Consider the following 23,446-nt stretch of genomic DNA (forward strand, 5'->3'; position numbering starts at 1 on the left):
TTTATTGTGATGACGTTGTAACATTCCCTTGCTGTACCACTATACTGTATTTCCTTATTGTTTATGGTGCTTATTGCTTATTTGGTTATTCACCAACCAGTGGACATTTCAGTTGTTCCCAGTTATTTTCAATTAAAAATAAAATGCACACAGAAAGAGACATCTATTATTTCCTTTATGACCAGACTTCTAGGATCTATTCACAACAATGAGATTATTGAGTCCAAGGATATGATCATTTTTTTTGTTGTTGTGTTGTATATTGCCAGAATGTTCTCCAAATTTTTTTTAACCAATATGTAATTCTACCAACAATGAATGAGTTTACCAGTTTCTCTGCAACCCTTTCAGGAATGAGTTTTGTATCTTTGATTTAATTTTACCCATTTGATAAATGTGAATTGGCACCTTGGAGTGGTTTTAATTTGCATTTCTCTGGTTATTAATAAGGTTGGATGTGTTTTCCAGTAATTGCTTACAGTATCTCTATCTTTTCTTATGAATTGGCCATTCACAATCTTTGACAATTTATCTAATAAGGACTAGATTTTTGTCCTTTAATATCCAGTTCTTTGTAGATTATAAGGTACTTTGTCCTTCCAAGTTCACCTGAGCTCCAAATCCCTCTTTTCTGAGATCTTCTGAGCTTTACGAGAATTGATCAATGAACTCTGAGTACAGATTGAAGCATATTTTTTTCAGTTTATTTTTCTTGCTTTTTTTTCCCAACATGGCTAATATGGAAATGTTTTGCATGACTTCACATGTATAATAGGTGTCATTGCTTGCCTTCTCAATGGGTGGTGAAGAGGCTAGATGGAGAGAGATAATATGTAAATTTTTTAAATGAATTTTTAAAAAGAGAAGTAATCATTCCAATATTAACTGAAATAGAGGCCATCAGCCACATGAATAATTATTGAAATTTAAATGAAAAGAACTCTGAGGAACCACTTCAGTCCCATCAAATTGGCAAAATTAACTTGAGGTGACAAAACTCAGTGCTCAAGGGGGTATGGGGAAATATGTAAACAGATTCATTGTTGGTAGAATTGCAAATTGGTAGAATTTTTTTCAAAGGCAGTAGAATTCATGGACATAAGATCCATGAAAGATAAAGCTTATGTATTTGAGCTTTGCTTTTTTCCTTCTTTGTGTCTGGAAGAAAACGCGTTTGGAAAGTGGCATTTAAAGCATTCTTTGGATTATAGAAAGATAAATTATTAGTGGATTGGTAAAGCAAATCCAGGAATGCAATGTTAGGAATATTTTCATCTTGATTTCTTTTCAGTGGAAAGCACGTAATCCCAAAGTTTAAAAATTATTTGAATGGAATCTGTTGTAAAGTAAATGAAAATAAACTTAAGTTATTTATAAATTGGAGCACTCACAGAGAAGAATGGTTTCCAGGATGTCAAGAAGGATAGAAAGCTATGAGAAACAAAGAAATCTGATATATGAAGCCTGGAAAAGAAAAGTCGGGGGTGGAAGCAGGGAACAGTAGGAGAATGATGCTCATTTGCTGTTTTCAAGTATTTGAAAGACTTATGTAAAGTAGGATTAGACTCTATGTGACTGAGAAAAGAAAAAAGGAAAAATGTCCTCAAGGTGGATATCACTGAGACAGTCCAACTGACTCTGTTGTTTACCCTTTCTTTATGTCCAACTCTTCATGAACCCATGACCATACTGTCTGTGGGTTTTTCTTGGTAAAGATACTGGGATGGTTTTTGTCATTTCCCTCTCCAGTGGATAAAGGTAAACAGGGTTAAGTGACTTGCCCAGAATCACACAGCTAATAAGTATCAGAGGCTGGATTTGAACTCACCTCTTCCTGAATTCAAGCCCAGTGTTCCATCCACTGTGTCATCTAGCTGCCTCCTTATTGACTCTAGAGCTATCTGAAAAAAACCAGAATATTTTATCTTGCGAACTGGTAAACTCCCTATCACTGAAAGTATATAATAGTAGTAGTAGTAGTAGTAGTAGTAGTAGTAGTAGTAGTAGTAGTAGTAGTAGTAGTAGTAGTAGTAGTAGTAGTAGTATTGGTAGTAGTGGTAGTAGTGGTGGTAGTACTGGTAGTAGTGGTGGTAGTAGTAGTAGTAGTAGTAGTAGTAGCTGCAGCAGCAACAGAAGTAGCAGTAGTAGTAATAACAGCAGCTACAACAACCATTTGTTGTCTGATTACCTGAAGAGGACATTATAGAGGCAATTCCTGCATGGAGAAAGTTCCTTGAGGCCAGAGACTTATTTTTGTCTCTGGATTGCCAGGGTCTGGCACGTAGCAAATACTCAAGCTCATTGATTAAGAGATTGGACTAAAGGTCTCCTAAGGACCTGTCTGCCTCAAAGATTTTGTGATTCTTCTGAGTCACTAAGAAGCCAAGAATTCCTCAGAAATTTCAATTTCTAATCCTGTAGGTGAGCCTCATGCTTCCTGGATATTTCTGCATGTCTTGCCACCTTTTTTCCCCGGTGTTAATAATACTCACAATGCAATTACTCACTGGCTTGAAAGGTAATTTACTCCAGGAAATGACAATGAAAGTGGTACAATACATGGAATAGAGCACTGAAAACTGCACAGCATCAAAGAAGGTAAATGTGTTTATGGGATACATGGATCTTATGAATCACAGTAATAGCATTTTGATGAACACAAGGCAAATTACGTTAGCAGAGGCAGAGCCATCAAACACAGTTTTGGGAAATATGCCAAGAATGAGCTGTATCTTAGCGTTTGGTTATAGTGAGGAAATTTTATATTTACTAATGGTTAGTGATGATTTTTGGTTAATTCATTGAAAATTGGAGAAGGGAGCTACATTGCTGAAGGGCTGGTATTGCCTTTCAAAATATGTTAGCCAGCAACTATTTGTGGAATGTGTACTCTTCAAAAGACACAATTTTCTTGGCCATTCAGTTTCCTTGTCCATAAATCAATCAATCAACAAGCATGTTATGAATCACTGTGGCAAACTAGGCATGGTGCTAAGGGCTGGGAATAAAAAAAAGGCAAAAACAGCACCTGTTTTCAAGCAACTTACATTGGAATGGGAGACAACACATATAAGGCAATACATACAAGAAAAATACGGAGTCTATGCCAGTTTCCCCCAGAGAAGAAGTACTGGGAAAGGCATCCTACAGAGGTTTATCACTTGAGTTGCATATTAAAGGAAGCCAGAAGGTGGAGGTGAGGAGGGAGAGTATTTCAGGCAAGGGAGACAGTCTATGCAAAAGCATGGACATGGAGCATTGGATTGGAAGAAAGTAAATAGGCCATTATGAGTATTCTATGTGAGTATTCTCTATATATGAGGGAGACTAAAGACTGAGAAACCAATTAGGAAGCTGTTGTAATAGTACAGGTGAGAGCTTATGAGTACTTCAAGTATGGTGAAGGTGGCATGAATGAAAGGAAGGAACAGGATGTAGGATACCTTGTGCAGGTATACTCATTGAGGCTTAACATCTAGGAGATGTATGGTGAGTAAGGGGGAAGGGCCCAGAATGACTAAATTTGAAAACTCAAGTGACTAGAAGGGTTGTGTTTTCCTTATTAGAAACAGGGAAGTTAGGGAGAGGGTTTGTGGGGGGCAGGGCTCTTCATATACACATTTCCAGTTTGAGATACCTATAGGACATCCAGTTGGGGATATGGGGCTTGTTGGCATGAGAAAGACTTGGATGGGACATTTGGATCTGGGAATCATATGATTAAAGATGGCAGATGAACCTATGGGAGCTTATGAGGTCACCCAAGGGTGTTGTGTACATAAAGAAGGAAGAAGAACCAGGACAAAGCTCTGGGGCACACTCTCACATTGAAAATGAGACAAGAATGATGATCTAGGCATCTAGGAGGCACAGCCAGTAGAGCATTGGACTTGGAGTCAGAAAGTGCTGAAGTTAAATCTTCTCTCATTTACTTATTCGCTGGGTGACCCTGGGCAAGTCACTTCATCTTTTTGATTCCATTTCATCATTTGCAAAATGAGGATAATCGTAGCACCTACCCTCCAGAGTTGTAAGGATCAAATGAGATGATATGTGTAAAGTACTTTATAAATCCTGAAATGCTATGTAAATTCTTCCCTTGCCTTCTTTTGCCTTCCCTTCCATTCGGAAAGGAAACTAAGATGGAGTAGTTGGATGAATAGAAGAACCAGGAAAGAATGATGTCATGAAGATGAAGGAGGAAAAGAACTTTTAATAGGGACAAACGAGTGGACAACAGTGTCAGGTGCCACAGAGTGAATAAGAACGAGGCCTGAGTCAAAGCCATCAGCGTTGGTTGGTAACCTCAGAGGGAAAAATTTGAAGTTGAACCATGAGGCTGGAAGCTAGACTTCAAGAGATCAAGAAGTGAGGAAGTGATGAAATCCTCAAGGGCTTTTTCTCCAAATTGAGCTAGGAGAGAGGGGAGCAACGAGGAATGAGAGCTTAAGGGGTATCCCAGACCGAGGGAAAAAGTAGTTACAACAAAGATAAATACAAAAGATGAAATAAGATCGCTACAAAGTAGATAGAATGAACCTTGTAAGGGTTGGCCTCAGGGACCAGGAAAGACTTCCCTGGAAGTGCTTGAGCTGAGTCTTAAAGGAAGCCAACGATCCCAAGAGGACAGTGGGAGTGGAGGGCTGAGGTAGAGGAAATCTGAGTCATAGATTGAGGAGAAGAGAGGAATCCTACTGACTGACTTTGGGTTTTGGTTTTGTTTTTTTTTATTGAAATATACAGAAGAGTCCTCCATTAAAGGGAGGAGTGTCTGGGTGGCTTAAGGAAAGAAGAAAGGACTTATAATAGAGGTTGAGGGAGATGAGATCTGGAATCAATCAGGGCCCCTCTGCCCTGGCAAGCAGCCTAGAACAGTCTATCCTCTGGGGACTCAGCCTTCTAAGCCCAGTGCTCTCCGGTGCAATATGGCTAGGGAGCAGATCTCTGGCCTTTGGGTCTGAACCATCTTGGTTCATGTCCTGTCCCTGACAAACACTGACTGGAAGAACGTGGACAAGTTGCTTATATTCTCAGGACCTTGGCAGCTCTCTAAGATTATAAATTCCAGAATGATTGCTGGTCTTCATTATTAGAAAAGTTCAGACCAAAAAAAAGTACTTGAATGAATATACCTAGGGGAAGAAAAAGGTATCCAGCCTTCCACCTCCCACCCCTACCCCATCCCCACTGCTGTCACACTTTCTGTAATAGGTTCATACAATAATAGATTTAAGACCAAAAGGGGCCTAATGGGCTGTTGAGTTCAGTCCCCCTAGTTTTAGAAATGAGGAAACTGAGGGCTGGAGAGATTAAGTGACTTAGCTTGGATAGTGCAAGATTCAAACCCGGGTCATAGCTTTAGAATTGGAAAGGATCCCAGATGCCATCTAATCAAACCCCTTCATTTGGCAGGTGAGGAAATGGATGCTTATAGAAATTAAATGACTTACCCTAGGTCCCCTAGTCAGGTGGGTGGTTACCAAGTATAATTTGAGTTAAAGATCTTGCCCTGCCCATTAGTAGGCCTCAGGTGAAGCCCATTAAGGGAGGCTTGTTTTGAAGGAAGATCCACATCTTTTGTTAATTAATGAGGCACTGGCTTATGAGGGTCCTGATGCCCTCCATCTCAGAAAAGTGTATATACACTCTGAGGTGAGGTTTTGCTTGGAGGGTTTACTCTTTGGAAGAAGGTTCATGTGCCAGATGAGACCTTGAGAAGCTGTTAAAGAGTTCCCCTCCACTTTGAAAACTCAGATGTTGGTGCTTCTGTCTCTGGTAACTATGTTTGTATGTAATGGTCAGACAGTTGGATCTGTCTGTTGATCTGTGATGTATATGTTGCTTATGGTCAGACAGAAGACCTGTCTGTGGCATATGTGATTGAAGAAGATTGTTGACCCTTCAAAAGTTGCTTTCCTTTTAGAAAAGCAAATCTAAGAACCTGTGCTAGCAGGCCTTCCTGGAGGTGGCAGGGGGCTTGCTGCTACACCAAGTCCCAGATTTGTTATTTCTTGTCCATCCTTTCTTCTCAAAGAGACCCAATGGCCCCACGCAGGTGATGTCTTGACTTGCAAGTGAAGTTGGATTTAAGTGAGGCAGAGCTCTGCAGACATTAGCCTCACTCATTCCTCCAGAGTCATTTGGATCACAGATATAGGCACAAAGGAAAATGGTCCCTGCTTTAAGAGAATGTAAGACAAATAAGTATAGTAGTCACTCATTGAATCATAGCATCTTGGATTTAGGACAGGAAGGGATCTCAGAGGCATTTTCATGCTTCCTGTTTCTCACTTTCAACAGTAATTTTTAGAAGTAATGGATAAAATAGAGGGTTTGTTAGTTTGCTTTGGACCTGCAATGGGAAGATGAGCATCAAGGGCCTTTTGAGTGCAGTAGAGGGGACCTAGAGGCTCAAGGCACTGTGTGTCAGAGAAAGTGCTTGCACTGAGACCCCAAGGAACCAGAAGGATTCCTGAAAGGGATATTAGTGGCTCTACTATTCAGGGCCCAAATGGTGGAAAGGGATGTGAGGTGTCAGCAGGACCATTTTAGGCACCACATCTGCAGCCACAGAGACTGGGAGGATTCATCTGTCAGTGAAGCAGATGCATAGCCTGCCTTATCTTTAGGCTCTGGTTACCGAGTGGCAGAAAATAGATGGAAGAACAAGACTGGAAAACAGGCTTCCTGGGCTGGAAAAATGTATATGAATTAAACAAGAAAAATGTAATTCCTTTTGATGGATCTGCAATGGCATCGATTTAGCTTCTCCCTCCCAAGGTACAGACTGTAGGCAGTCTGCATCTTTTCCCCCCTTTGTCTAAAACAGTGCTTTCCTGAATCTTCTCCCCACAGGGAGTCGGCTCCCACCTGATGTTCTGAGTTCCTTCCTCCAGATCTCTAGACCATGCCTGCAGAGTACGGGCTCCCCATAGGCCTTGCCCACACTGGATAACTTGCCTGCCCACTTTTGCAGTCATATATTTCTGTGATAATATCTTTTATCCATCTTGTGTGTAGTTTCTTGACAGTAATGTGGGGCCACCTACTCTCCATTGGTTTGGTTTTTGTTTTTTTTTTTTAGTTTTTAATATTCACTTTTATAAGATTTTAAGTTCTAAATTATTTTCCTCCCTTTTCCCCTCCCTCCCCAAGACAGCAAGCTGTTTGATATAAGCTATACAAGTACAATCATATTAAACATCTCCACATGAGTCATGTTGTAACAGAAGAATCGGAACAAAAGGGAGAAACCATGCATTCTCCATTGCTGTTGGGCCACTAGCTACCGTAACTGTCTGTAGACTGATATTCCATGCTTAACAGCCATGTGACAGCTAGGAGACACAGTGGATAGAGTGCTGGACTTGCTGTTGGAAGACCTGAGTTCAAATTTCTCCTCTAATTATCTGTGTGATCCTAGGGAAGTTATTTCACTTTAATCAGACTGTCGTTTTCTTATCTTAAAAATGGGGATAATAACACCGTCTACCTCCTAGGGAGGTAGATAATATAATATTTATTTATATAATATATATAAAATATATAATATTTATTTATATAAAATGCTATCAAAATGCTAATGACATAAAATAGCAGATTTTTTTAATTGTATTGGCTAATTTTGCACTATGTTCACCCACCTGCCTTTATAGTTTGTCATGGAGGATGGTTCTTGGGAGAGGAGGAAGAAGGTATTTTAGGAAATGTAGAAAATGTAAAAATAAAAAACATCAATAAATTTTGTTTTTATTTAATGACTTTTGTTTCACAAAGAAACTGTGGGTCGTTAAAAGTCCTCCTATCCATTTTATTATCTGTTTTCAATGTCTTTCCAAGGTATAGCTATTGAGGGACAAAGGAGTGATATGACTTGTCTAGCCTCCCTACAGTAACAGGATAGTCCCCCACACTACAAATGCTCAGTAGTCAATTATTTATTAAGCACCTACTGTGTGCTTAATAGGCACTTAGTGTGTATATCTACTGTGCAGCCTACATACTGTGTAGGTATTATACTAAATGTTGGATTTGCAAAAACAAGAGTGAAATAGTTCCTGCTCTCAAGGCACATACATTCTAACAGTGGAGACAACTTGTGTGTGTGTACACATATGTATAAACAAGATAGGTAGGGCAGCTAGGGGATGCAATGGATAGAGCACCAGGCCTGGAGTCAGGAAGGCATGAGTTCAAATCCAGCCTTAGCCACTGACTAACTGTATGACCCTGGGTAAGTCAGTTCACCATGTTTCCCTTGGTTTCCTCATCTGTAAAATGAGCTGGAGAAGGAGATGGCAAACCACTCCAGTATTTTTGCCAAGATAAAATGGATCATCACTGAAAACAACCAAACCAGATAGGTACAGGTGATTTTGTAGGAGAAGACCCAAGGCTTTGGGAGGATCAGGAAAAGCTTCATGTACAAGATGGCAAAGCCAAGGTAGATAGGATGGACTAGCCAAAGGTTATAGAATGGAACCTTCCCAGTATGAGGTATGTTTTTCTTTGGCCTTCACTTTAATAATAGAAGCATTAGTTGGGGGACAGCTTTGTATATTTTAACAAAATGCATCAAATTCTATCTCTACTGACATAAATCTTCCTGTAATTCATATATTTCCAGTGAATAATTAGAAACTGAAAAAGAGGAGGGAACAGGGAGAGAGAACTTGCCCGGGGCGACTCCCGGGCCTTCGCCTTCTACTTACCTATCCCCTTCGGACGTCTCCGGCCCCTCTCCTGGTTGGGGGAGGGGAATTCCCTCTCCCTGTTGGGGGAGGGGAATAAACAGGCAGAGCACCCGAAAGGAGTTGCAGCCAGCAAGCTTTATTGCGTTTCTTCTCCTCCAGCTCTCGTGGTCATCCCCTTTTATTATCCCCTGTCTCCTCCCCCCTACCTCCCATGGGCGGGCGAGCTCCTCCCAAGTGCCTCCCCGTGGGTGGAGCCAGCCTGTTACCAGGGCCATCCCAGTACCCCGTGGCTTGCTAGAACAGCTAGCCTGCCACGTAAGCAGGTTCGGACCCTCAGGCGTCTCACGGTCCTCACGGGGGACCCCGGTCCAGAGCTGTCCCCCAACAAGAACTTAAGCTCATAAGACATTCAAGCTAACCTGTCTTTGCTGGGAAAGAAAATACATCTTCCTACCTGCCTCTCCCCACCCATTCATAGGCAAATTTATATTTTTCATGTGTTCCTTGTATTAGTGTCTGCATTTAAACTTCCTGGGTTTTGGGGGGGCTTTTTATTGGTTTTTTTTAAATTAATTTATTTAACTTTTAACATTCATTTTCACAAAATTTTGGGTTCCAAATTTTCTCCCCATTTGTCCCCTCCCCCCACCCCAAGACACCGAGCATTCTGATTGCCCCTATCACCAATCTGCCCCCTCTTCTGTCATCCCTCCCTTCCCTTGTCCCCATCTTCTCTTTTGTCCTGTAGGGCCAGATAACTTTCCATACCCCATTACCTGTATTTCTTATTTCCTAGTAGCAAAAACAGTACTCTACAGTTGTTCCTAAAACTTTGAGTTCCAACTTCCCTTCATCCCTCCCTCCCCACCCATTCCCTTTGGGAAGGCAAGCAATTCAATATAGGCCATATCTGTGTAGTTTTGCAAATGACTTCCATAATAGTCATGTTATGTAAGACTAACTATATTTCCCTCCATCCTATCCTGCCCCCCATTACTTCTATTCTCTCTTTTGATCCTGTCCCTCCCCATGAGTGTTGACTTCAAATTGCTCCCTCCTCCCACTGCCCTCCCTTCCATCATCTCCCCCACCCTGCTTATCCGCTTATCCCCCACTTTCCTGTATTGTAAGATCGTTTTTCATACCAAAATGAGTGTGCATTTTATTCCTTCCTTTAGTCAAATGTGATGAGAGTAAACTTCATGTTTTTCTCTCAACTCCCCTCTTTTTCCCTCCACTAAAAAGTCTTTTGCTTGCCTCTTTTATGAGAGACAATTTGCCCCATTCCATTCCTCCCTTTCTCCTCCCAATATATTTCTCTCTCACCACTTAATTTCATTTTTTTAAGCTATGATCCCATCCTATTCAATTCACTCTGTGCTCTGTGTGTGTGTGTGTGTGTGTGTATGTGTGTAATCCCACCAACTACCCAGATACTGAAAAGTTTCAAGAGTTATAAATATTGTCCTTCCATGTAGAAATGTAAACAGTTCAACTTTAGTAAGTCCCTTATGACTACTCTTTGCTGTTTACCTTTTCATGCTTCTCTTCATTCTTGTGTTTGAAAGTCAGATTTTCTTTTCAGCTCTGGTCTGGTCCAGAAGTCAAAGGAACTAGGACTAAAACCAAGAATCACCTACCCAGCAAAACTGAGTTACAAATATTGTCTTTCCATGTAGGAATGTAAACAGTTCAACTTTAGTAAAGTCCCTTATGACTTCTCTTTGCTGTTTACCTTTTCATGCTTCTCTTCATTCTTGTGTTTGAAAGTCAAATTTTCTTTTCAGCTCTGGTCTTTTCATCAAGAATTCTTGAAAGTCCTTGATTTCATTGAAAGACCAATTTGACTTCTGGAATATCCTATTCCATGCCCTTGAATCCCTTAATGTAGAAGCTGCTAGATCTTGTGTTATCCTGATTGTATTTCCACAATACTTGAATTGTTTCTTTCTAGCTGCTTGCAATATTTTCTCCTTGACCAGGGAACTCTGGAATTTGGCCACAATGTTCCTAGGAGTTTCTCTTTTTGGATCTCTTTCAGGTGGTGATCAGTGGATTCCTTGAATACTTATTTTGCCCTCTGGTTCTAGAATCTCAGGACAGTTTTCCTTGATAATTTCATGAAAGGTGATGTCTAGGCTCTTTTTTTTATCATGGCTTTCAGGTAGTCCCATCATTTTTAAATTGTCTCTCCTGGATCTATTTTCCAGGTCAGTTGTTTTTCCAATGAGATATGTCACATTATCTTCCATTTTTTCATTGTTTTGGTTTTGTTTTGTGATTTCTTGGTTTCTCATAAAGTCATTTGCCTCCATCTGTTCCATTCTAATTTTTAAAGAACTATTTTCTTCAGTGAGCTTTTGAACCTCCTTTTCCATTTGGCTAATTTTGCTTTTGAAAGCATTCTTCTCCTCATTGGCTTTTGGAACCTCTTTTGCCAATTGAGTTAGCCTATTTTTCAAGGTGTTATTTTCTTCAGCATTTGTTGGGTCTCCTTTAGCAATGTGTTGACCTGCTTTTCATGCTTTTCTTGCATCTCTCTCATTTTTCTTCCCAGTTTTTCCTCTACTTCTCTAACTTGATTTTCAAAATCCTTTTTGAGCTCTTCAATGGCCTGAGCCCATTGAATATTTATTTTGGTTATTTGGGATACAGAAGCCTTGACTTTTATGTCTTTCCCTGATGGTAAGCATTGTTCTTCCTCATCCAAAAGGATGGGAGGAGATACCTGTTTACCAAGAAAGTAGCCTTCTGTGGTCTTATTTTTTTTCCCTTTTCTGGGCATTTTCCCAGCCAGTGACTTGACTTCTGAGTTTCCTCTCCACACCCACCTCACCTCCAGATCTGTCCAGCCAGAGCTTGGGGTCTGAGATTCAAATGCTGCTTTCAGCCTCAGGGCTTTGGGTGGGGGCAGGGCTGCTATTCAGTGTGAGATTAAGTTCAGGTGCTCAGGTGGGGGCAGGGTTGCCACACGGGCTCAGTTCCCTCACGGGGTTTATGAGGAGACCTTCAACAATGGATCTGGGCTCCTGCCTGCTTTGGGAGCCCCTGTCCACTGCTGCCTCTGCTGCTGCTTCCGCTGCTGCCTCCCAAGGGAGCCTGAGTCATGGGGACACCCTGCTCCCCTCTCGGTGAGCTGAAAAGACCCTCTCACTGACCTTTGGTGCCTGTGGGTGGAGGGACCTGCGCAGCCGCTGGAGATTCTGTCCCTGAAGCCTGCTGGGATCTGCTCCTCTCAGTGCCACGCAGCCAAGGCAGGGCTGAGCTCTGCTCTGGGTCTGGTGCACAACAGACCTTTTGTGTCAGTTTTTCAGGTCTCTCTGGAACAGACATCTCTTCTGCTCCATTATTCTGTGGCTTCTGCTGCTCCAGAATTTGTTGGGAGTTCTTCTTTACAGGTATTTTATGGGCTGTGGGTTCAGAGCTAACATATGTGTATCTTTCTATTCCACCATCTTGGCTCCTCCCCCCAACTTCCAGTTTTTTTAAAGGTGAAAGGTATGAACACACATTTGGGACTTCAGAATGTTTTTGTTGATAAGACTCTTGGAGTTTCTGGTTTAATGCTTTGACAGTAAAAATAGGATGTTTTTCTTTGAAAGAAATTTTGGTGTATCACTCAATGATAATTAGGCTATTTCTATGCATTCTTTAGTAGAAATGGATATCCCAAAAGTACAGCTGTGACATCCCTCCCCTGCTCAAGAAGTTCTAGTGACTCCCTCTTGCCTCTAGGATAAACTATTAACAGCTGTGTTTAGCTTTTGAAATCATACATAGCCTGACTCCAATCTATCTTCCCTGTCTCATTGGACATTACTGATTGTTCCTTAATAACCCAAACTGGCCTTCTCTCTTTTTCTCCATCTCTCATCTCCATGCCTTTGTACTTGCTATTCCATATGCCTTTACCTCTCTGCCTTCTAAAAACCTTCTTTTCCTTCGAGACTCTGCTCAAGACCAACTTTGAAGCCTTTCCTGATTCCCTCAACTATGCATACCTTCATTAATAAGCACCATTGTATTCAATGCCTTTAGATTTTTTATTTTCTATTTAAACTGTGTGTATATATATATATGTATATATATATATATATATATATATATATATATATATATATATATATATATATATATATATTTTAGATGTATTTATTGTCCAACACTTCATTAGGGTGTAAGTCTCTTAAGAGAAAGAATTATTTCATTCTGTCATTGTGTCCCAAGCGCCCATTACATAGTAGGACCTAAATAAATATGTGATGGATGGACCAAACAGTAACTCTTGTATTGAGTACTTAAAGCCTTTTACTCTTTGATTCTAGTCTACATTTCTAGTTTTGTAACCTATTATTCCCTTTCACAAGCATGTTCCAACCAAACTTGACTGCCTATTTTTCCTTGTCCCTTGTTTCTTTTCATCTCCCTACATTTATTCAGAATATCCTTCCATGTAAAATATATACTTTCTCCTCCTCCTGTTAGAATCTTTACTCAAAGCTCAGTTCAAGTAATTCCTCCTATCTGAAGCCTTTGGTGATTCCCACCCTCTCCCTCAGTTTCTGCTCCTCTCTCCAGAAATGACTTTGTATTGACTTACACATGTTTGAATTTATTTATGAGTATAAGTATTGTTTCCCCTAATATAACACAAGTGCCTTGAGGGCAGGACCTATGTCATTTTTGTCTACATTAACAACACCTTGCACATAGTAGGTACTCAATAAAGGCTGGTTGAATGGATGGGCAGATGGATGGACTGCTCTGCTGGCCCTCTTTCTTCTGTCACAGCCACATTTTTTCCATAAGAGAATTGGAAGTCCATTTTATGAAGAGGATTGTTGCTTTATTTACTGGGGAATTGTTTTTGGACAAGACATTTAGTGAGGCTTTACTACAGTGATAATCACAGTAAGAATTCCCATTTCTGTTTTTAAAATCTTTATTGCTATTTTCCTTTTCTGTCACTCAATATATCCCAGTTCCCTCTGCATCTGTAATGGCAAGTAAAATAGGATCTTTTGCTCATTTTGTTTTAGTATAATTGAGAAGTATAATGACTCCGAATAATGTGATGAAGGAGGATCTTTCCCATTCATTGTTGGAACTGGGAAGATTTGTGGGAAAGTCCACGCCTTTTGTTAATGAGGCACTGGTTCTCAAGGGTGGGCTCTACAAAAGGTATAAATATTCTGAGTTGAGGTTTTACTTTGGAAATATTTATTTGACCAGATAAGGGCTCTAGGAAGCCTCTAAGGAGCCCCCCAGCTTTGAGAACTTAGATGTCATGCTTCCTTCTTTGGTAACTATGATCAGACAGTTGGGGTCCAACTATCTGTTGAATTCAGGCAGAGGAAGCCACATATGTTGATCTTTAATGTCTCTGTATTTTCTTTGAAGTTCAGGGTGCTGACTTCCCTGAACTAGGTGAATGATATATGTGCTTGGTAAAGGAATGATACACGCACTTGATTAAAGTGATTGTTAACTCTTCAAAAGTTGCTTTTACTTTTATAAATGCAGATTAAAGAACCTGTGATAGCAGACCCTCCTGTGTAAGTTGGGGTACTTACTGTTATAGCATCCCATCCCTCATAACAAAGAATTGAAGAGGATGGGGGGGAGGGGGAAGCAGGTCAGTTCAACCAACCAACATAGCAAAAAAAGGTCATTGTTACAATATGTGGTTCCATATCTTTAACCTCCCATCCCTATGAAGGAGAGAGGAGGGTGTCTTCTCATATTTCTTCTTTGGTGAGTCAATAAGTATAAAGTCAACTAAACAACCCTATCTTGTTGGCCGTTTTACAGATTCCATGTAGCCACTTGGCCTGTGGTGTCTTGTCATTAGCTCTTGTTTTTCACCCTAGCCACCTTAACATATCAGTAGGTAGAAAAATATATGGATAGGTAGATGGATGAAGAGTAGAAAGATGGATAGCTTGGTGGATGGATAGATAGGTAGATAGATGAGTGGATGGATGGATGAGGAAGGGGATGGTTAGATGAGTATATGGACAGATAGAAGGACACATAGATGAGTAGATGGATAAGTAGGTGGATGAAGGTGAATATATATCTTTTGAAAAGCACAAGAACTTTAAAAGTTAAAATGTGTTTATTATATTATTTATCACACATTTAGTATATTTATTATATATAATTATATATATATTTATCCTATATTTAAAAGGAAAATCAAGCTGTACATCATAGATTTAGAGCTGTACCCCACTTTTTCTGTTCCTCTAGATGGAAATGCTCGTTTTATTTTATGCTTGTTGAGTTCAGAATGAAAAATGAATTTATCTATGTCTCTATAAACATGTATATGTGTGCATGAAAGAGAAAGAGAGATAGAAATAGAGAGGGAGGGAGAAGGAGAAAAAAGGAGGGAGTAAGGAAGAGAGAGAGAAAGAGAGAGGAAGAGACCCTGTAAAATTCAACTCAATTTGGGATTGTCATTCCCTAAACTGAAGCCATGAAAATTCACTGGTATGCAAATTTTGATGTGTCTGGCATCCTTTAATAGTTTGAAAGGTATGTGCATTTGTTTGCTTGTGGACTTGATGACATTAACTGACTTGCATCTAGCTATTAACTTAAAACTTAAACCAATTTGCCTGGTAGCCACCTCAAGCTGACTTCTGCAATAGAATGGTGCTGTTTCTCATTCCAGGTTTAAGTTTATCTCTTCATGGGGCTGAAAAACGTTTGCAAATCCATCAAAGGCGAAGTGTGGCCAGCCGTCCAGCCTCCCATCGACCACTCGTGGTTAGGCATTCTTCACTCCCACCTGTCCGAAGGTCATTAAAAATGGAGGCATCCTCATCTGGAGTCGCTAATGGGAGAACCAAAATTCTCCATCCAGGTAATGCATGGAAAATATCAATGGAAGGCTGCCAAAGCAGCTGTATGCTTCCATAATGCTATGCTTTCATTCTGAATGTACTTCTTTGTGAATCTGGCATGTTCCCTCCATTGTCTTGGTGAATGGCAAGGTCAATTGAATGTCGTGCTCACTTTGAATTGGGGCTGAGATAAATGTTTCAGAGATGCTTTAAATGAAGGCTTTAATGTCCTTTAGCCTTGCACATCCAGACAGTGTCAGTGTTGTATAAAAACCAAATGAATCTTCCTCTGGGGGCAAAAGTCTAAATTGAAAGCATAGTAGATATTTTCTTCTATACTTCAGAAAGACTCACGAGCCTGCCTTATCTCACAGTGCAAAAGAGGGAGAGAGCTTGTCTATCATTTGGTTATCTTGGCTGGTTTAGAAACAAGTGAGATGCTTCCACACCCATCCCCAGAGTCATAACTAATAATTGCAACCCTGGGCATAAGTAGCAAAACAGAAAACAAAAATAACCTGCTTTAGTCTATTCACATAAATGGTGTGTTCTAATCAATTTACTAAAACAAATATGTTTCATGGCAAAAAAGGAGAGATAATCTCCTGGAATTTCTCAGGGGAGGTAGTGGTGAAAGGGAAAACAGGAGAAGAGCAAGGCCAGTAAGGGACAGCCTCAAGGGAAGAAACCATGGAACTGATTATTTTGTGCTTAGGTTAGTAGCTTCTGTGTTGTAGAATAAGTATGATTGACGTCTTTTACAGTTTCATGCCCTGGAACAAATCCCTTGTTGCTCCACCTAAGTTATCCTACTCATCCCCTGCCCACACGCACCTGTTCTAAGGGCAGAATTATATGATCCAGTTTACTGTGTTCTACTCAAGAGAGACAATCAGATGAATATATTGAATGGATTCTTTATGGAAGGACATCTACATGGCCCATAAATAAATGTCAGCTCAATTCCTAATTATAATAGAAAACTCAGAATTATTCTCCATTAAAGTTTTCCAAGTTCATTAGAACATTTAAATATTTAATTATAAAATATTCTGTTCACTTCACCAAACATATTAAACATCTTCTGTATATAAAATACGAGTTCTTATGTGTTGTCAATCCCTTTGACTTTGGACCCTTCTCAGAATTATGTTTTTAAATGCACAAAATACGAAGTAATACAAGAGGAAATTATTATATTCAAATAGTTGTCATGATGTTTTTTTTTACAAAAACAACTTTGAAGACTCCAAATTTAAGAACCCCCGTGCCAGGTACTAAGAACTAAGATGAATGGAATGGTAAAAGAGATGAACATCTTGGAGATGAAAAGAACCTGGATAGAAGCATCCAGTACAATAATTACCTTTGTAATGCCCTTGATAGATGGTCATCTAAGCCCTAGTTTGAATGCATCAGTGGATAGTGAGCTTATTACTTCACAAAGTAGATAATTGTGGTTTTAATCAGCACTTGGTTGGTTGGTTGTTTTTTTTTAAGAGAACTTTTCTTGATGTTACTCCTGAGTTGGAGTTGGCCTCCTTATGCTTTCCACCTTGCTTCTATTTCTTCTCTCTGTATGTTTATCTTCTAACTGATACATGATACTATCTGTGTTGATATGCTTTTTACTAAGGAGATCCCAGGTACCTGTTCCTTTTCATCATATGAAATCCTTCTTTGTGTCCTTCTAGAAATGTCATCCTCTATGTCTTTTAATACTTTGTAAAGGCCGGTACCACATTTGAGTCATCTCTCTATTTTCCCCAGTTATTGTGTTGTGACTATTCTTATGATGCACTGTAATTCACAAACATTTATTACATACCTAGTGTTTATATAGCTCTGTATTTGTCCCTGAGGAAAGATATCCCTGCCCTCAAGTGTGTGTGTGTGTTCGTCCTTCGTCACCGAAGAAGACCATGCCATCGGAGAAGTGATGACATGACTTGTACTTGACTTTTATTTTGAGTGAGGGAGGGTTGAGGAAAGATATGCACTTTAGGCAGAACTGTAACTGGGGCAGGACAGCTGGACCTTTGCCCCAGTCACTGATATAAACAAATATGATCCCTCCCTGCTAAGATCTGGAGACTAATATCCTTATATCCTGTAGGTTGCCAGTCTAGGACCTCATGGAAATTGGGGCAGGTGGCCCCAAAGAGAGAGAAAGAGGGAACAGGGTCATGGGCCAGTCAATAAAAGATAGAAGGGAAAATAGGGGGCATTCTGCTTCTTCTTCAACCTATTCTCATCATCATTACCATTTGCATTTTTGACCCACAGCTATTTTTTGCCACAGGAGAAGAAAACATTCTAGTTACATCTCTGATTTTTGACCTGGTCCCTGCTTTTCTGTAGTTTACAACCTAATAAAGGGAAATATGGCTCAATGCAAATGAATAGGATACAGAGTAACCCAAGATAACTGCCAGAGAGAGATGTGAGCCCATCAAGCTGTTAGCTCAAGAAAGTAAAAGTTGTTACCCATGTGGGAGTGGAGAATCAGGGAAGGCTTCCCGGGGCACATGCCACTAATATTGAACTTTAAAGTTTGGAGACAGTTCAGTCATCTTCCGCAGGGAAAGGAATGTGGGAGAGCACCTTGTGCAAAGATAGCAGCTGGAGCAAACAATCAGATGGATGGGAGTCATTGAGCATTGTTTCTTGAATTGTTGAATTGAATCTCCGTTCTCTCCAAGTAATAATAAACAAATTATTAAAGTGGAAAATATGAATGTCATTTGTAGTACAGAGTACTGTAGTAGTAGAGGACTGGACCTTTGATTTTATTGTAGGAAACTCCCTCTATTAATGCAGATCAGCCAGCACTTTCTCTGTAAGTCATATTCTTAGAGTTGTCTGGGGATAACCAGAGGGAAAATTGCTTGCTCAGGGTCACAAAGACAGTATGTATAATAGATGAGACGTGAGCCCAGGTCTTTATGACTTCAAGGTTAAATCTCTGATATAAACGTGGTGGTATTGCTGTTAAATCATTTCAGTAATGTTCTTTGTGATTCTTTTTGGGGTTTTCTTGGCAAAAATAGTGGAGTGGTTTGCCATTTCCTTCTCCAGTTCATTTTACAAATAGGAAACTGAGGTAAATAGGGTTAAGTCACTTGCCCAGGGTCACACAGCTAGTAAGTGTCTGAGGCCAGATTTGAACTCAGGTCTTCCTGAATCCAGGCTTGGTACTCTATCCAGTGGCCACCTGGCTGCCCCAGTATTAACGTAGGCTTCTTCATTTCTCTTCGCAGTCACAATTGTCTTCTAGATAAACAACTTAAAAGGTTGTATTTCTACTTAACGTGTTAACTTTTCAATCATGTGGCTGTGAATGCTAAGTATGCTCAATGGAGTTTAAAAAGGTAAATAACCAGTTCCCACGCAAAGTTGTAATTAACATTAAACCACAAATTATCTTTATACATCTATTTTTCTTTTGAAGTGAGTTTAAAATTCCTGCTTCTCAGGCAAACGAGCACCTGATTCTAATTCTGTTCTGTTTTAGATTTTCTAACTTGCTACTGTTGTATGGAATGTTAGTGATGGTGACTGTATTGCAGCAGGTAGGAAAGAGAACTGGGGATTGAAAACGAACTGTCTGTGTGACAAGTCATTTCTGGGCAGGTCATTTCACTTCTTCATGCCCCTGGTTACTCTCCTAAGACTCTAAATTGCAGGGATGGTGCCAGACTGTTTGGGTAGAGTGCGTTTCCTCATCTGGGGCTCCTCATATGCCCGAAATTGTAGCTGTTAAAATGATGACGATGATGATGAAGATGCCAACAATGACAAACTGATGATAATGACAAAAGTCAGCCTTAGTGTAGAAAGATCTGGGTTCAGGTGTTCCTTCTGGCACCTGTGATTGGGACCCTGGGCACGGCATTTAACCTGGAGTGTTCTAGGCATCTTTCTGTGTCTCAAAGATGCAGAGAAGCATTAGGAGAGTTTCCTCACTGAAATATTTCCTAGGCAGCTAAGTGGCACAGTGGATAGAGCACTGGAACTAGACAGGCAAATCTGAATTCATATATTGACTCACTTGCTTAGTGGCTACATGACCTTGGGCAAGTCCTTTGACCTTTCTTTACCTCAGTTTCTTCATCTGTAAAATGAGGATAACAGGTCCATCTGTCTCCCAGGGTTGCTGTGCAAATAAAATGAGATTATGTTTGTGAAATGGTTTGCAAACTTTAAAGTGCTCTTTAGATGGTCTTTGCTATTATTTCTATTGGGTGACTCTCTTTCCCTGAAAGTTTCTTTTAGTCCTTAAAGTTAAATGTTCAGTCCTCATCATTACTCCTAATAAGATAATAGTAGTGGTTGTAGTTACTGTGGTAGAGTCATGTCAGTATGCATTTATTAGCTCCCAGCATTGCTGTGAGAATCAAGGGAGAAGATGTTTGTTATCATGGGGATCACATGAGATAATCATTGGCACATAGTAGGTGCTATGTAATTGTTAACAATTATGTGCCAGTCACTCTACTAAATCCTAGGGAGACAAAGAAAAGCGAAAGATGGTCCTTGCCTGCCCGGAGTTTACAGTCCAGCAGAGGAGACAGCAAGCAAGCAGCTCTCTAGAAGCAAGTTATATAGGAAATGAAAGAAGAAAAGGCACTGGAATTAAGGGGAGTTGGGAAAGGCTCCCTGCCTTTTAGCTGAGACTTGAACATAAAGAAAATAAAAGAAACCAGAAGGTAGAGATAAAGAGGGACAGCATTCTAGGCATGGAGGAGACCAGAGAAAATCCCCGGAGCTGAGAGGCAGAGCACCTTGCTCATGGAACAGTAAGGAGGCCATAGTCACAGTGCAGGGCAGGTAGATGGCAGAACATAATTAAGAACTAAGAAGTAAGGAGACTGTAAAGTTTGGAGGGGGCCAAACTGTGAAGGACTTTGAATGCCAAATAGAGGATTTGGTCCTGAGGATGGGAGCCAGTGGAGTTTCTTGGGTAGGGGAGTGATGTAACCAGACCTATGCTTTATACCATGTTGGGGTGGGTCAAGTGCTTTACTTCCATCATCTTACTGATCATCCTAACAGCCCTTTAAAGTAGATGTCATTCTGTTTTTCAAATCAGTACACTGAGGCTCAAAGAGGTGAAATGATTTGCCCAGGATCATTAATCTAGTAAGTGTATGAAGCAGGATTTGAAACAAAGTCTTTCCGACTGAAAGCCCAGTCCCTGTCTACTGTGCTATGCTGTGCAAGATCTTATTCACATGGAACATCTTCCTTATACTATAATGCTCCTGTTTCATCAAAGATGAAATAACAGGTTCTTATTGATGGAATAGGTCTTTGTTAAGTGCCTACCATGTGCTAGGCATTAGGGATACAGAGGCGATAATAAAACAGCCTCTCTCCTCAAGGAGTTTGCATTTTATTGTAATGTATCATATTGGATTCTATCATTTGTAAGAACTATTAGATCATCCTTTGTTTTTGTGCCTCCTATGACTGGCAGTGTCTGGCACACAGTAGTCACTTTTTTCTACCTTTCCCACTCCCTTTGACATAGAAAACCAGAAGGAAAATTAGAGTCAGCAAGTTTTGCCTTCTCTCACATTTTCTCATTTTTTCCATCAGTTCTAATTGGTTGTTGTTCATTTCAGTCATGTCTGACTCTTCGTGATCCCATTTGAGGTTTTCTTGGCAAAGATATAGGAGTGGTTTGCCATTTCTTCTCCAGCTCATTTTACAAATGAGGAAACTGAGACAGACAGGGATAAGTGACTTGCCCAAGGTCACACAGCTAGTAAGAGTCTGAGGCCAGATCTAAACTCAGAAAAATGAGTCTTCCTGACTCCAAGACTGGCACTATCCATTGCACTACTTAGCTCCCTTCTTTTAAACTTGGCGCAACCAAGTCTAGGGTGAAAATCATACTGGATCTAACTTTTCCTTCCTCATCTATTAGGAATTCTGTGATTAAGTTCTCCCCAAGAATTCCATCATTTCTACCTCAGCAGTTAGTTCCACCTTAGTGATTTGAATTTGGTCCAGAATAACATTTTCCCTTGTTACCTCTTCTTTGGAAGAATGAAGTTATTATTATTATTAAGGCAAATCAATAACATTGTCAGTAACACTTTTGTCAGAGCTCTGAGAAGTATGTTTCTATGCCAGGTTTTTAATGTTTCACTAATTTATCATTTATATCTTCCTTCTGGCTGGGCATGATACACTCCTGCTCTAGTAAACTGTTGCGTTTCTCCCTCTGAGCATATGCAGCAAAATGCTCTCTCATATGAGTACTTCTTCTTCATAGCTACTCCATTTCCCATTCCTTTTGGCCCTTCCATAGCCGAGTTCCAGTCATGAGTCACATCCCACAACACCCTAGTGATACCAATGAGGTCAAATTGCCTCCTCAGGTTAAGAGCTGCACATTTCTCTAGGGATTTACTCTTCATGTTTTGGTCTAGACAGATGAAGCTGTGAGGTTTTATCACTCCTCTTCTGCAACTTAACAACCATCTACACTAATAGTCTTCCTCTGCCTTGCCAACCACTTCTATAGTGACTTTCCACTTCACTCATTCCCTCATTTCCTTTTAAGTAAAATAGTGATCACTGAATAATGATAATCATAGTAGAAGAACAATATGGATTTACAGCTAGCAGAGACTATAAAGGCCATCTGTTCCAATCCCCCCTCCCATTTTACAGATAAGGAAACTGAGGCACGGTAAGGTTGTGTTACTTATATTTTATTTCTGCAGAATTACTTCTCTTTCCTTAATGGGCTTTTCTCATATACTTGTCAGATTCAGATTTTTATGGAAGGTGGAGGGAGTTAGAAGGTCATCTTAAGCGTGATCAAATGCACTCCCCTTGTTTTACAGATGAAGAAGCTAAGACCCCAATAAAAATTACTTTCCCAAGGTCATAAGCTACTCTAGGGTGTTTGGAAACACTTGACCAAGGAGAGGAATAGAGATCTTGAGTCAGAGTTGGAAGGGACTGTTGAGGGCCCTCCTATTTTGTAGATGAGGAAAACCAAGGCATGAGTGAGCTTACTCAATTTGAACCCAGTTTCTCCTGATTCCAAGTCCATTGTCCTATCCATTTATAATATGATGCCCAAGGGAGTTCATAGAATTGGAATCAGAGGAGACATAAGTATACAGGACTAACTTGAACAGGCTAAACTGAGGACCATCCCTGGGATTCAGAACACATCCTCCTTCCATGGTGCCCTGCTAGTAGACCTGTCACTCTAAGCTAGTTGCTCCATGCCAGGCTGGTGATACTGCCAGGGAACTGGCAGGAACAGAAGAGGGGGACACTATGGAAGTCTGCCTGGATCTTCTGTAGACCCTTGTCTCCCAGTGCCAAACAGTAACCACTTGGTTCGCATGCCCAGGTAAATGTTCAGCCACCAGGCCTTCTGCCCCTGAACACAGTGTACACTCTTCCCACTTGACCTACTGAGGAAGAGGAGGTGCCATGAAGCCTCCCCCTCCTTCCCTCTCTTTCCCCCTCTCTCCTTCTTTCTCTTGGTCCTTTTTTTTAGCATTGTATTTTTTATTTTTTTAAATTATTTTAATGATTTTCAGTTTTCTACATTCCCTTCTATGTATCTTTGATTTTTACCTTCCCTCTCCTTTCTTCCTCTCCCTAGTCCCTCCCCGCAACAGTGTGCAATCTTATATAGGTTCTACACATACATTCCTATAAAATACATTTTCACCTTAGTCATGTTGCATAGAAGAATTAAAATGAGTGGAAGAAGTCATAAAACACAACATAACACAAGAGAAAATTGTCTGCTTCATTCTGCAATCCAATTCCACAGTTCTTTCTCTGGATGTGGAAGACGTTTTGCCTCAAGAATCCATTGGGAATTTTTTAAGTCTTGGCATTGCTGTGAAGAACTAAGTCTAC

General features: G+C 40.3%; 1 protein-coding gene across 8 annotated transcripts in view; it reads left to right on the plus strand.

Moving 5' to 3' along the window:
- The window catches only part of ANO4 (anoctamin 4), a 415,424-nt gene that overhangs the window by 207,141 nt on the left and 184,837 nt on the right, over positions 1-23,446 (plus strand). For all 8 annotated transcript variants that reach the window (XM_072655688.1, XM_072655689.1, XM_072655692.1 and 5 more), the window contains one exon: positions 15,373-15,564. In XM_072655688.1, the coding sequence (XP_072511789.1) occupies positions 15,373-15,564 (192 nt within the window). The remainder of the gene's footprint in view (positions 1-15,372; positions 15,565-23,446) is intronic.

Source organism: Notamacropus eugenii, chromosome 3, assembly GCF_028372415.1.
Source record: "Notamacropus eugenii isolate mMacEug1 chromosome 3, mMacEug1.pri_v2, whole genome shotgun sequence".
NCBI classification, from domain to species: Eukaryota; Metazoa; Chordata; class Mammalia; order Diprotodontia; family Macropodidae; genus Notamacropus; species Notamacropus eugenii.